We start from the raw sequence: 14,895 nt of genomic DNA, 5'->3' as shown, positions 1-14,895 counted from the left end.
CGAACTCCAGAGAGCTAAAAGTGTGTGTGTAATTTCGGCACTGTTCATTTGTCATGGCTGTAGCCAGACGGGGRAGAAGCAAAGCAAACATTTASTCAAACTGAATAAACCCTCGAGGGGGAGAAACCTRCGAGTTATRTGTGTACTGTRCAGTCAGTGAAAACCGCTATAAGGAACGAGCACAGTCATTCATTTCTTACGCGTGTACATGTGTGCACGGCAATGGGCTACAAACTTAGTTATATGCTTACTTTTCTGTATCTAAGTAACGCTTCTCCCGGAGACACACTCTGAAGCATGTTTTAGGTTCACACATTCTTAATAGGGCTGTGATGATATCAGTATCGCAATATTTTTCCCGTGGCGAAAATGAAAACGCAAAGCAGGCCGAACTCTTTAGTCCGTTTTGAAACCTGCTGTATGTAAAATGTAGTGTGCTAATAGTTTTGGGAAATAAATAAATGTGACTCGGGATGACAACGTATTGATGTTTGTTTCCAACATTAGGGCTATTTTCCTAAAGAAGTTAAAGCCGCTTTGCTTTCTTGCCATGATACTAACGTGTATCGCGATGCTGGTATCATCACCGGGCCCTAATGCTTAAATGCACGCACTCAGATAGAAATAGATTGAGGCACGCTCATTTACACACACCCTTTTGATGGTTCAACGGCCTCTACTGTGCGTGTGTATGCACAATGGTCTACAAACTAAAGATGTGATGTTGACTTTTCTCTGCATAAATGAGTGTAGTGGTCTAARCCCTCCATCCATCCCTCCTTACCCTCCAGGGCTTGAAGAAGAGACCGGGCTTCTCCAAAATTCTGCACGTGAAGGCGGACATCCTCTGCTAACCCCTTTCACCACTCAGGACCCCCCCCCCCCCCCCAAAATAGGTCGGCCATTTTGTTTCCAGCCACATCAACAGAACAGACCCTGTCATTTGAAACCCCTTGACGTACCAGTCAGCCAACACACACACAAAACTGAATAGGAAATTCAGCAACTGTTGGAGAAAGTGGAAATTGATAAACATGCTGCTCTTTTAGTTAAAAATAAAAACCAATGTGTTTCGCGCCTTAGCCTTGACTAAAAGACAGACACAGATACCACAGACAGATAGATCCTCCATAGACCATTACAATGCATTACAGAACAGAGGATAGACAAGACAAGGGGCTGGGTGGCCTGGGTAGGTTAGGCCACACCTTACCCTGGAGCATGTAAACCCAGTGGAGATTCTCATGAAGGGACCAAACCCTCCTTTACCATAGATATGTGATTAGAGAGCTCATCTCCTATCTTTTCAATGCCTGCTTTTTTGACCAAATGGGCAGCACATTGAGGGCTATCTCCATTTTAAAGTAGTGACATTTTGTGTGTCCTCTATCCAACTTTATGGTGGGGTAAAGACATCATCAGACAGGTAACAGACCAGGGCCCGTAAGTCTCCGCGAAAGCAAACAGGGACCCTGCCTGTGTAGTTGCTGACCTGCCAAACAGATTTGAAACATAAACTCAGCAGGGCTATTGGACTTTGTAGATGCTGTGATCTCAGTGGCCATTTTGATTTCAACTGAGAAAGAGCTGTAAACAGGACGCGATGTCAGAAAGAGCAGGCTCTCGTTCTCCCTTTATTCACTGAGAGCATTGCAGAGAATGTGTCTGGGATGCTTTTTTTATCAAGTGCTAAACAGTTAGTTAAAATAGACCCTGTGTGTGTGTGTGTGTGTAAGGGAGGGCAATACTGACATACCAGCTGCAGACTTGGTCGAACATAAACGAGAATGATATCTTGTCACCTTGAGAACATTTTTATTCCAAGGTCTTTATCGGCCTATCAGCCACTCCGTGGTGTGGTCGCCATGGGAACAGTGCAGTATTGAACACTAGGTCCATCCTCAGCATGATCCTCRGCCGAGCACCATCTCTCGCACACCCTTGGATTTTTCAGCTGTCAATTACTTTTGTCTGTGSAACTCTTACGGTATCTATAGKCCGGTTGGGTCCATAAGGCAGCTGCTKTTTATTCGTTTTTAAACAGGGTTGCAAAATTGATTCATTATGCCTTTATTTCAGAATTGATGCCATTCATAGCCGTGTCTGTTCTATCTTCCTTTCGTAAAATGGTTTCTCCAGTGTGCCACTAGTCTATAGGAGCGTTGTAAAGGCAGGCGTTCACCCTATACAAATAACTAGCCACTAGCTCTGTAAGCTGCAGTGAATTACATGCATAAGCTACATCCCAAATGCACCCTATTCCCTTGGTAGTGTAATACGTTTAACCGGGGCTCATAAGGCTCTGGYCAAAAGTAKTGCGCTGAATAGGGTGCCAGTTGAGAAACGGCTATAGCCTACATCCAGTGCACGCAAACCACAACTTCCATGAGCATAAAGAGTTGCTGATCGTTGACTGACATGATGCAATTTATATGTTAACTGGCTATAAACATGATGTATAATACATGTATATATGTTACAGMCGTTTATTATGATATATATACGCTGTTGTATTTACAGCCAGTACACCGGAAGGGCTTTTTATTGTCCGCCCATTGCGTAGAGTTGGATAGAGGGCACATATTTGCCTCTTTGCCACAATGGCTTCATAAGTGTGACCTCTATCCAACTTTATGGCCAGTTGCAATTTGTTCGATGTCATAGATCAGCTGACTCTCTGGAGCCCTCTGCTGAGCAGGATGACGACGACACACAGCTGTCGTGCGACGACACACAGCTGGTGGAGAAGTAGGAAGTGTCTCTGGATGCCTCCCAAATKACTCTGGTCAAAGGTAGTGCACTATATTGGRAATAGGGTAACATTTGGGATGCAGACTTGATCTCAATTGCCTCAAAAATCCTCTTCTTGTTTCTTCATCTGCACTGATTGCCTTGTCAAGTGAAAACAAAATGGTGGAAGCTCATCGTTCGGCTGTCTTACACCTGACCAGTTATTTTCGCTCAGTGCAATGATGGGAGAAGAGGACAGAGTTAGCCTGTATGGATCCACTCGCAATACCGTTAATGCATTCAAGCAAGTCGTCGAGCTCAGGCAACAATGCACATCGACCTCAAACCATGCACCCACCSCAGGGAGGCATCTCAAGTCTAATGTGGACTCCTTCTGACAGAAGACAACAGTCGGAAGCTGATCCTCTGGTAGGCTTTGACTTATCCTTTGTTTYGTAGGTGTTTGTAGATCAAGGAAAGGAAACGAGAGAAAGACATTTTAGGCCATTGAGATGCAGCCCGTGTGCTGCTTCCACGTTATTTTTTTCAACGGAGAGATGTTAAGTTGAGCACCRAGTTCTGTTCCAAGTTACGCGCTGGTCTGTTTTAGTAGTGCTAGCCTGACATGAACACACACACACACTACAGTTGTGCTTTCTCACCTCTCCATGTTCTCTTCCAATACTGAATATTGTACTGCCTTGCCCCTCAGAGATTGAAAAGGGGTTTTAAGGTAAAGGTGTTTTTAAAGTCACTGTCACAATAGAGAAAACACAATGCACTTGTTTATTTAGGCTGTGCTCCAAATGGCACCCTTTTCCCCCTGTATAGTGAACTGCTGTACGTTAKACCAGGGCCCATAGGTCTCCGGTCWAAAGTAGTGCACTATATAGGGAGTGGGGTGMCATTCGGGATTCAACTTTAGGGGGTTTTCAGTTCCTGACAATCTTGTCTTCTTTAAAGGCATTAAACACTGTACATAATGTTGTTTATAATATAAAAAGATTACTGCATTTGGTGTTCTAAAAATTAAGGTCAKACGTATAAGTATCGAAATGACGAAATCAAAAATATTAAGAGTCTACAGGTGTCCATTCTGTAAGTTTTTTCCCCCTCCAAAGTCAAAAGGAAAGATTCAACTACAGTGGCAAGACAAAGTATGTGAACCCTTTGGAAATACCTGGATTTCTGCATAAATTGGTCCTAAAATTTGATCTGTTCTTCATCTGTCACAACAATAGACGAACACAGTCTGCTTAAACTAATAACACACAAGCAATTATAGGTTTTCATGTCTTTATTGAACACACCGTGTAAACATTCACAGTGTAGGGTGGGAAAAGTATGTGAACCCTTGGATTTATTAACTGGTTGAGCCTCCTTTTGGCAGCAATAACCTCAACCAAACATGTTCTGTAGTTGAGGATCAGACCTGCACAACAGTCAGGAGGAATTTTGGACCATTTCTCTGAACAAAACAGTTTCAGTTCAGCGATATTCTTGGGATGTCTGGTGTGAACCGCCCTCTCGAGGTCAGGACTCTGATTGGGCCACTCCAGAAGGTGTATTTTCTTCTATTGAAGCCATTCTGTTGTTGATTTACTTCTGTGTTTTGGGACGTTGTCTTGTTGCATCACCCAACTTCTGTTGGGCTTTAATTGGCAGACAGATAGCCTAACATCCTCCTGCAAAACGTCTTGATAAACTAAGGAATTSATTTTTTCTGTCTATGATAGCAAGCTGTCCAGGCCGAGGCAGTAAAGCAGCCCCAAACCATGATGCTCCCTCCACCATACTTTACAGTTGGGATGAGGATTTGATGTTGTGCTGTGCCTTTTTTTTTCTCCACAGTGATGTGTGTTCCTTCCAAACAACTCAACTGTAGTTTCATCTGTCCAACAGTGCTGAACTTTCTCCATTTATAGACTATTTGTCTTGCTGTGGACTGATGAACATCAAGGCTTTTAGAGATACTTTTGTAACCCTTTCCAGCTTTATGCACGTCAACAATTCTTTATCTTAGGTCTTCTGAGATCTGTTTTGTTCGAGGCATGGTTCACATCAGGCAATGCTTCTTGTGAATAGCAAACTCAAATGTTGTGTTTTTTTTTTTAATAGGGCAAGGCAGCTCTAAACAACGTCGCCAAATCTCGTCTCATTGATTGGACTCCAGGTTAGCTGACTCCTGACTCCAATTAGCTTTTGGAGAAGTCGTTAGTCTAGGGGTTCACATACTTTCCCCAACCTACACTGTGAATGTTTAAATTATGTATTCAATATAGACAAGAGAAATACAATAATTTTTGTGTTATTAGTTTAAGCAGACTATGTTTGTGACTTAGATGAAGATCTGATCAAACTTGATAACCAATTTATGCAGAAATCCAGGTAATTCCAAAGGCTTCACATACTTTCTCTTGCCACTGTATACTATGTATAAGCGGTAGTGTTGAAGTTTGCAGTTGTGTGCTATAGATGCTTTATATTCAATGTTCATCAGAAATGTGCTATAGAGATGGACATTATTTAAGAAAGAAAGAGGATAAAGATTATTTGAGCTATTTATTTCTATAAAAAGAGAGGTCTATAATGTTGGCATGTTTGTGTTCATGCATCAATCATCACGTTGCCTTTAACATATTCTGCTGTAGTGGCTGTAGTTATAAATKAATATTTCAAAAGATTTTAAGATTGCTTGCAAAAGTTTACGCTGTATTTTATTTTTAATACGTCTGTTGCACTAGTGGGGGAAAAAATAAGATGATACTGATATTTAATATTAGTGCTGTTTTTTTAATGTTTAAAACGCTTTCTCAGTATTTGACATATTATGATGCACTTTGTTTTCTAGAGCGCTTTTAGAGGTCCACGTGRTTCTGTAAGATGAACAAAAATCACACTTCAGTCAGTCAACATTGTCATGCCGTTTCCATGGTTTCCTCTGTCGTGTGAGCGACGGGGTTGGTTTCTCTCTTACATAGTCGTGATGATTGGTTGATTTGTYTCAACTGAATGGTGGCCAATTAGGGGCAAGAAGGTGGATCACTTCATGACCAGTAGCCAATGGCAATGGAGAGTTTTGAACGTCACACAATGCGGGCCCTATTTTATCGCCTATATCTGTCATTGGCTGTTGAAGTTTCTGGTTGAACCATAGCCAACCTGGTTCAACTGCATTTCAAGTCCTGTTGAGGTTAATTTTACAYCAACATGACCTTATGCTCATGATTGTTAGCAGGTCTTGGCGAGTGTAACTATGTTTGTGTACTCTGTGTTGGTTTGCTTTAACGCTTCTTATCCAAATGTATTGTGTGACAGAAGTCCTGCTGAAATTGTTTTMGAACACGTCCTGAAAACTGAATCAAATAAGAGAATGAGATTAAGAGTTGAAGAGGAGTCATTCTGACAAAAACATACTGTATGTCTGGGTTCCCCAACTGGCGGGCTCGGGCAGTGATTTTATTTGCATTTTATTTTATTACCGAGCAACAACAACAAAAAACTTGGTTGGACATAAAGTACTGTAAAAACAACAGCAAATCAGCTCCAATTGATTTTCATTTAGGAAATCTGTTCCAAAGTCTTCAAATCCAACTTTATTTGTCAAATGCGCCCAATACAACAAGTGTAGACSTTACCGTGAAATGCTTACTTACAAGCCCTTAACCAACAGTGCAGTTCAAGAAGAGTTAAGRAAATATGTACAAAACAAATGGAGGGAGGGGTCAATGTAATAGTCCAGTGGCCATTTAAGCAAGGTTTGAAATTATTTTTAGTCAAATATACAGTACCAGTCAAAAGTTTTGACACGTACCCATTCAAAGGTTTTTCTTTATTTTTACTATTTTCTACATTGTAGAATAATAGTGAAGACATCAAAACTATGAAATAACACATATGGAATCATGTAGTAACCAAAAAAGTGTTAAACAAATCAAAATATATTTTAGATTTTACAAAGTAGCCACCCTTTGCATTGATAACTTTTCACACTCTTGGCATTCTCTCAACCAGCTTCTTGAGGTAGTCACCTGGAATGCATTTCAATTAACAGGTGTGCCTTCTTAAAAGTTAATTTGTGAAATTTCTATCCTTAATGCGTTTGAGCCAATCAGTTGTGTTGTGACATGGTAGGATTGGTATATTTGCCTWTTTGGTAAAAGACCAAGTCCATATTATGGCAAGAACAGCTCAAATAAGCAAAGCGATACAACAGTCCATCATTACTTTAAGACATGAAGGTCAGTCAATCCGGAACTTTTGACTGGTACTGTATCTGTTTACCGTAAGGTAAATGTTTAGCCTACAAATKATTTGTAATTATCTTCTATCCCCCTGGCCATCCGCTCAAGAATAAAATCGGCCCGCGGCTGATTGTAGTTGATGATCCCTGCTGTATGTTCTACTACCAGGATCTTATCCATAGCTAAGATTCAATGTGTCTGTAGTTAAAGAGAGAATTACCCCAAATTACATAGTTTCCCTTACCCTATAAGCAGTCTATTGACAAKGTAAGTCCATGCTTTGGTTTTGTTTACCAGGCCACTGCCACAGACTGCTTATAAGGTAAGGAAACCAATGTAACAATTTGGTGAACTATCCCTTTTAATGTTTTTATGACTTGATTTGGCAACTTAGTCATTCCGAATATCAAATAATTGAATGATTCCCATGATTAAGATTCCTTGTCGCCATTTTATTTTATTTGTTYATTGTAATAAGATGGTACATGATGCTTTCATTTTTTTCGAGAACCCTGGCTATTGTTTCCTATTGATACACACACAAAAATTGTGTATCTTAATTTTTGCTCTTTCAAAGCCCAGTTCTGATTCATTAAGTAAGGTTGTTTGGGATATGGCCAATTCATTTTTGTCTGTAAAACAAACTATTCTACTGTGTCAGGCATTTGACTGCATTTTCCTAAGACCAGCTGTGTGCCAAGATTTTATGTTCTTATCTCTTATGTCTCTTTTGTCCCAAATGGCACCCTATCCCCTATATAGTGCACTGCTTTTGACCAGAATCCTATGGGCCCTGATCAAAAGTAGTGCGCTATATAGGGAGTAGGGTGCCATTTTAGAAACAAATGTGTCAAGTCTTGTATAATTAATTAGCCTGGATCCAGATCTGTTGCTACATCTTGCCATGTCAATGACCATAGGGATTGGCAAGATAGCACAAACAGATCCGGGACATAGGCTAGCATATGTTTACCTCTTCTGCACATATTCCCTGTATGGATGATTGTATTCTCTGTCCATTTGTCTGAATAGTATTTGAACTCATTACCTCAACACTTATCTGGGCAACTAAGTGTGCACATTCTTTATTATTTTGGACAGTCATTGATATTCTGCTCATTAATGTACTGTATCGAATATAGSTATGTCATGTTGGTATGACCAGGTTTATTTAAAACCCAAACGGTCATTCCCACACCAATGTTATGCCGTTCATCATCCTAAGACCATTGCAATAAATGAAAAAGTGTTATTTTCCCATTCATAGTCAAATTCATCCATTTCTTATCATCAATAAAATGGCTTAAATACATTGAATTGTTTGAAAAGCAAATTATATATTTTTTGTAGAATAAATCAATCAATGAAATGTATTTATAGAGCCCTTTTTACAACAGTTGTCAAAGTGTTTATACAAAARCCAAGCCTAAAAGAAGCGGTTCTCTTTTAAAAACTCTTGATGTACTCCTAACAGACTGTTTCCCCTAGGTACAGATCTAGGATCAGCTATCCCTTCCTCCAATCCTACCCTTATCCATTAGTGGGGGGAATACTAAACTGACCTAAGATCAGTGTCTAGGGACAACTTCGCCCTACTCTATTTAAGCGCCCAATAAATGGACTTGAAGCATCCTATTTGTCCACTAGRGGGCAGTGCTGCTCCATTTACAAGCACAGTGGCCTAATGTTGGGCCTAGGGCTGTGCCTATGGTAGTGCCTATGGTAGTTCACCTTATTCCTTCCTCTCTCTATTGGCTAACAGAACTCAAACTRGTGAAACAGGCCAAAATCTAGTCGAGTATCATCACCCTTCACAGATGTATGCAACTGAGTTATTTGACATTTTTCCTAATAAACACCTGATGTGAGACTTCACATACTGTACTGTACCTACTCTAGAAAAGTATAGGGGCTCTATTACATCTGTATCAATGAAGCATTACAGATTGTGTGACATAAATTTAAAGGTAATTTCCGATGGAGCTGACATATGCCGTGTTTACTGTGAATGAGGTGTCCGCTAACGTGGGGACATTGCCTTTAAATTTAAATTGGGCTTTAGAGCTGAACTGCAGTGTTACGGACTGAATAGAGCCCTAGGCCTCACACAACCACCTTAACATAATACATGTGGAAAAAGCAAGGCTCACACCCAATGTACAAATAGTACTATCACTGCTGCTTTCGAGATTCTAGAACATGCATGTGATGACGATTAACGTGGACTGCACACACATTGTCTGCCACATGTCTAAACTTAACCTTTGATAGGCTAGATATCATTTATGTGCCACACATCTTACACCTGTCCAATCCTTCCATCATAATCCAGGACAGTGGTTCCCAAACTGTGGGTCGGGGCAGGGGTCCGGATGGGTCACAGGATGACGTTTTTTTTGTGCATTGTTACAAATATTTGTGTTAATATACAGTCAATTCCTTAAGACCCCATACTTTAATCTACATTCAGTTACATGTTTTGAAGAAGAGGGTATTATTAATAAATGATTAACAACTTCTTTGGTCTGACCATGTTTTTTCACCACTCAACCGTTATGTTGGGTCGTGACTCAACAGACACATCAATTGGTGGGTCACGAAGCGAAAGAGTCTGGGAATCCCCCCGGTCTACGCTAGGGGTTGTTTCTGGACAGGACCAAAGGACAACCCAGCCAGACCACGCCACTCTTCATTTGACCTTTGACCGGGTCACAAGAATCTGACTGCAGGGTAAAGTAGGTGGAAGTCAAGCGGCTGATTAGTCTTATCATCTCACCTCTCGGTGCCAATCCAGAGCAGACGCAACACAGTATGGACTGGTCTGTCTCTTATACACATCTAGATGTGTATAAGAGACAGGTGTAGAGGTTGCACGTGATGTGTGGCCCCTGGTCTGCTTTTGATGTATTCTTCACCTTTCAGACCAACCCACTGACACACTAAACTAGAAACCTCACTCCACACACACACACACACACACACACACACACACACATACGTGTCAACTCCATCACGTGACAAGACAAATGGACACCAGCTTTGCTCCAGCTGTACAGAGAAGTCATGAACGGCCCGTACTATTTGATTTGTGGCCCAGAGGGCTCCAGTGAAGGCCAAGTATGTCTCCCAAATGTCACCTATTACCTACATAATTGCACTACTTTTGACCAGAGCCTTGGTCAAAAGTTGTACACCATATAGGGAATAGGGTGACAATTGGGATGCACAAACACTGGAACAGGGTTTACTATTGATAGTCATCACTGCTGACCGGAGTGTGTGGAATAATAGTCCAGATGCTAGTATTACTTGTATTCCCCACTGCTGTAAAAGTGGACTGAGCAACAGAGCCTGCGGCTCTATTCATATACTTTGACAATGGAGCCTTTCTTCGTCTCACCACCCAGATAAACACATTGGTTTCATTMCAAAATGTTGACATAGATGAGTTGTCATTACACAATATGGAGATCTTATGATTCAATGTAGACGGAGCCCAATGTGAGCACCACSGCCCTGCTATGTGCAATGGCATAACCAGCACGTAAACATGGCTGAATTACTACCGGCAATTAGCCAATCAAAACATAGCATTTATCATATGTGATTTGTCATCCGCCATTGCTTCAGACAGTTAACTGTATAACGTATTTCTCTGGGGTTTTGTGTTTGCCTCGTGTGAGCTGCTGGCTGAACAAGATCCCTTTTGTTTTATTTCGGATGTCTTTTCAACTTTCGTTCGGAACWGAAAATGAACCTGATGTCAACGTCAGAAAAATGTCTTTTCAACGTCATTTTGATTACTGGAATGCGTGTGTGGTGTATGTGTGAGTCACTGTGTTCTGAATATGGATATTTGGAGTGTGAATTCGAGGTGAGATGCTTTCACTTGCCTGTGATTACAGAAACTCAACTGGCATGGACAAATTGGTCTGAAAACAGGAGTAAAGTGGCAAGGCATTTTCCTTTTATTTCCGCAAACTGAAGGCGTCCAACCAGGCACTACTTTTAATTTCCTCTTGTGGTCGATTCACATCTGTCTAACGTTTAAAWGTACTTTAGAGTGGTACAGCTCTTAGGCTGCTTCAACACAGGCAGCCCAATTCTGATCTTTTGCCCAATTATTGGTCTTTTGACCAGTCMGATCTTTTGCCAATATTTGGGCAAAGAATCAGAATGGGCTGCCTTAGAGCGCAGATGCAGGCCACTCGTGGTAGCCTGGTTACACCATACTGAAAGATGGGATGCACAATGGTGAGTGCAGTGTTCAGTCTGGTTTATCCAGGCTAACTTTCTGGGCACCATATCCTTAAAACATACATTAAATGTCTGTGGATTCTTTATAATGGTCAATCAAGCACCAATCTCCTGTTTAGTTCAACAGGTAGTAAGTTAGTGGTGGCACTTTACACCCTAATCGGTCGGTATTTATAAAGCATCTCAGGAGTGCCAGTGCTGATCTAGAATCATGTCTTCCCTGTCTATGTAAATTTTGTGATCGAAAGTACAAAACTGATCCTAAATCAGTACTCCTGCTCTGAGATGATCGATACAATGTGTTTGTTCCAAACCAGTAGAGAAAACGATTTTGGCTGATTTCTCGTGATAATCTTAGTCAATCACAGTTTATCCTGTACATCATGATTATCAGACTCAATACCTTCAATCTAAACCAGGGGTATTCAACTCTTACACTACATGGTCTGGAGCCTGCTGGTTTTCTGTTCTGATAATTAATTGCACACACCTGGTGTCCCAGGTCTAAAACAGTCCCTAATTAGAGGGGAACATTGAAAAAAATGCAATGGAACTGGCTTTGAGGTCCAGAGTTGAGTTTGAGTGATCTAAACCAGCCAATCCTTAATTTCACTCAACACCAGAGAAGGGAACGGTAGAGGCTCAAATTGGCCGAAGCGAAACAGTACAGACGCTCTGATTGGCCGAAGCATGTTGAGAGGGAACAGTACAGACACTCTGAGGCCTGTTGTTGCCATAGAGCTCTGAGGTAAGGAAGGTGTGACACCCCACTAATTTTCTCTGGTCTACTTATTGCCCCTGTGGCAAGATATCTCACTGGCAAAAAMATCTGGGTGAGCGGGAAGGGACAATAGGTAGAGCAGAGCCAACTGTYCCCTCTCTCACATGAGCATGCCAGATATTGGGCGCATTCCTCTGCCCAGGCGTCATTGATGCCTGCTAGATCTTACAACGCCTGGAAAGGTATTTTACCACGTMTGTTATAGCAATCTGTCAGTCGATGACGTGGCAAGCAACGTCTGAGCAGTGGAACRTGACCAATATGGAGGAACTGTGAGCTCACGCGGGAAAAGCATGCTCTCACGAGAGCGAGAACACCCACTGGCACAGACAGGAACCTTGAAAAAATTGTCCAATCGTAAACGGYCTGAGTAAACTCTTATCAGGTTTGTTTCCATTTATTAGAACAGACACAGTAACAGACACTTTAATGTCTGTTACTGTAACAGGAATGATACAGCACAGATGACAGAATACTCACACCATGTGTTTGGCTATAAAGTAAGCAATGTAATGTGGAGTGTTGCTGTTTGTGGCKGGTCTGCATCTGTTAAAAGTTGGTGTTATGCAACTAGTGATGCAGTGTGCGAGCCAAGAGTCTTGATCAGCCACTTGAATACATTTCCAACATTGGTATTATGTCATACCAGAGCCTAATACTACAAATCAAGTGTGAGGCATCTTTGGTCAACTGAGTTCAACTCGGGATAACCGGTACCATGGAAGTGGCACACCTTTTAGCCAGGTAAATTTACATGGCAATGAATCCTTCCGAACTAACTCCATTTATGCTGCTACAACCATGTAAAGGAACTTTACTAATAAAGCATAGCAGGCAGTCATTATTTCCAAAACGTGGTAATTTTATTTACAGTTCAAGTCAGTCACATGCAACWATTTTTTTTAAATGAATAAAACAGAATTAGCAAAAGAAATGCATTCATAATTTTTTYCCTCCAAAATGGCAATTAAATATACAAAAATAGAGCTTACAAATACTGTACAGCAAATTTCTCCAAAAATATTCTGCTGCAGAATTCTTAATTTTATAAACAATGTTATATTTCTCAGGGTAGGATGGGTAGACCCATGGGGGGGTAGGTTCACCAATCAAGGGAAGAAAGTGTGGGCTAGTGGATGAAGCGGGAGGTTGGGGTAAGATGGGTGGGAGAGGTTATCACAGGGTGGGGTAGGTTGACCCATTGAAGAATGTGGTGGCTATTGGACATAGTGGGAGGTTGGGATAAAGTGGGTTAGGGGTGAGACGGGGGATGTACTTGAGGAAGGGAGAGAAGGGGGGGGCACTACAAGAGCTATACATTGAATAAATAGACACCATACACAACATTGAGAGTTTTCAGTGAGGCAGTGACACGTGTTATTGAGACCCAAGTGACCAATTACACAGCGTTGACCTTGAGGTCTGGCACACAAAATGGCTGCCAACAGCCAGGTATACCAAAGATGTTTTTTTGTTTTTTTAAATGGTTCACTCAGGCCGTTTACCATTAAAAAAAGTTCTACTTAAGGGAGTGGCTCTACTATAGACACCAATGTGATCGCAGCTTGGTCTGGTCTACTTAGTTCATTGGCTTCCATTGAAACACAAATTAAGGAGTGGGATGTCCCACTTTCTCCGTCTCTGGGTATACTTTGAGATAAAAGCACCTTATAGAAAGGATACGCGATAAGGGGCCCGTTATTACRCATTTTGGTTGCTGTCGTGACAAAGAGCCTCACTCTCCTCTCAGTAATTCATGATATTGAAGCAAGTACATCATAGTCCTTCAATATTTACAGCCCAATAGCCTGGCGTTCTCTGGAACAGTGCTGACATCAGTGGAGGTTACGGTGGGGCGAGTCATCACTAAATTCATCAACCGTCCAAACTCGCAATGTTTTTCAAATAGATTTGGCCTGGTACCTTAGTAGACGATAGGTGATTATTCACTATGAATATACACATGATTCCTTCCACTCGCAGAAGGGCCTCTAACTGCCTGCTGTTATGGCACTTGACCGTGGCTACATGCTTTCCAGGACTCGGAGAGAACCTAGAACCATGTAGTCTGGTCCGAGAAGCGTGGGGGAAGGATTAGGGAGTTACACAGGAAGAAATTATGGGGTATAATAGATCTCTTCTGACCTTCAACTCTCATTTGAAAGAAAGCATTACAAAATGTCTGGAATTGTTGCAATTCTCAGATGGGCAAATGGCAGTTATAAGTGCTCAGATGCAGTGTTTTCGATGGAAGAATTATCCTCAACTGTTCGTTGTGTTGGATTCTGGGTTAAACTTGGAACATTGCTATCCTAGAGACTGGGTTTTACATCAGAAGTGAAGGAGCCAGGTGGCTTTGGAATGTGCTGGGTGGATGGGAGGAAGTCACAGGTGAAGATCTTTGGATTTAGACATCAAGGGGGTTGAGGTCAGGTCAGATCCTCTTAAGGGAGAAATTATGGTTTATTACCCTATCACTTCGTCTTCCTGTCGAACCATAAAAGATGTAAGGATTGGAGAGAAGGAGWGCCTAAATTCGAGTATATATACTTGTGTTGGTGGAAGCATGTATTTGTCTGAACACAGCTGTATTGATCCTCTGGGAAGAATAAACTTGGTTAAGCTTTCATAATGTCAGTTTTTTTWACTCAGAATTAAAACCTAACAGGTGCACAATGCACACCCCCTCACAGTAAAAAGTGTTTATGCAGTATGTCTTCCTACCAACACTACTACTCTCTATGTACAATTACAAAATGGTGAAATCGGTTGCATGTGCAAGCCGCCATTTCATCGGATGCTTTCACATTATCGGTCTCCTCCCCACCCAGTCCTATCGTTAAAACTCCCTCTAAACCGTCAATTCAGAGACAACCACACATA

At 41.4% G+C, this 14,895-nt stretch overlaps 1 protein-coding gene across 1 annotated transcript in view; it reads left to right on the top strand.

The window, feature by feature from the left end:
• LOC111964383 (F-box only protein 41-like) overlaps positions 1-8,291 on the top strand; it is a 101,377-nt gene extending 93,086 nt beyond the window's left edge. Inside the window, exon 14 of the mRNA XM_023988274.2 lies at positions 792-8,291. Coding sequence (XP_023844042.1) covers positions 792-854 — 63 coding nt within the window. The 3' untranslated portion in view covers positions 855-8,291. The remainder of the gene's footprint in view (positions 1-791) is intronic.
• Positions 8,292-14,895: the final 6,604 nt, after the last annotated feature.

The sequence above is a fragment of the Salvelinus sp. IW2-2015 genome, linkage group LG1, assembly GCF_002910315.2.
Source record: "Salvelinus sp. IW2-2015 linkage group LG1, ASM291031v2, whole genome shotgun sequence".
Classification (NCBI taxonomy): Eukaryota; Metazoa; Chordata; class Actinopteri; order Salmoniformes; family Salmonidae; genus Salvelinus; species Salvelinus sp. IW2-2015.
This window is presented reverse-complemented; position numbering and strand designations above follow the sequence as displayed.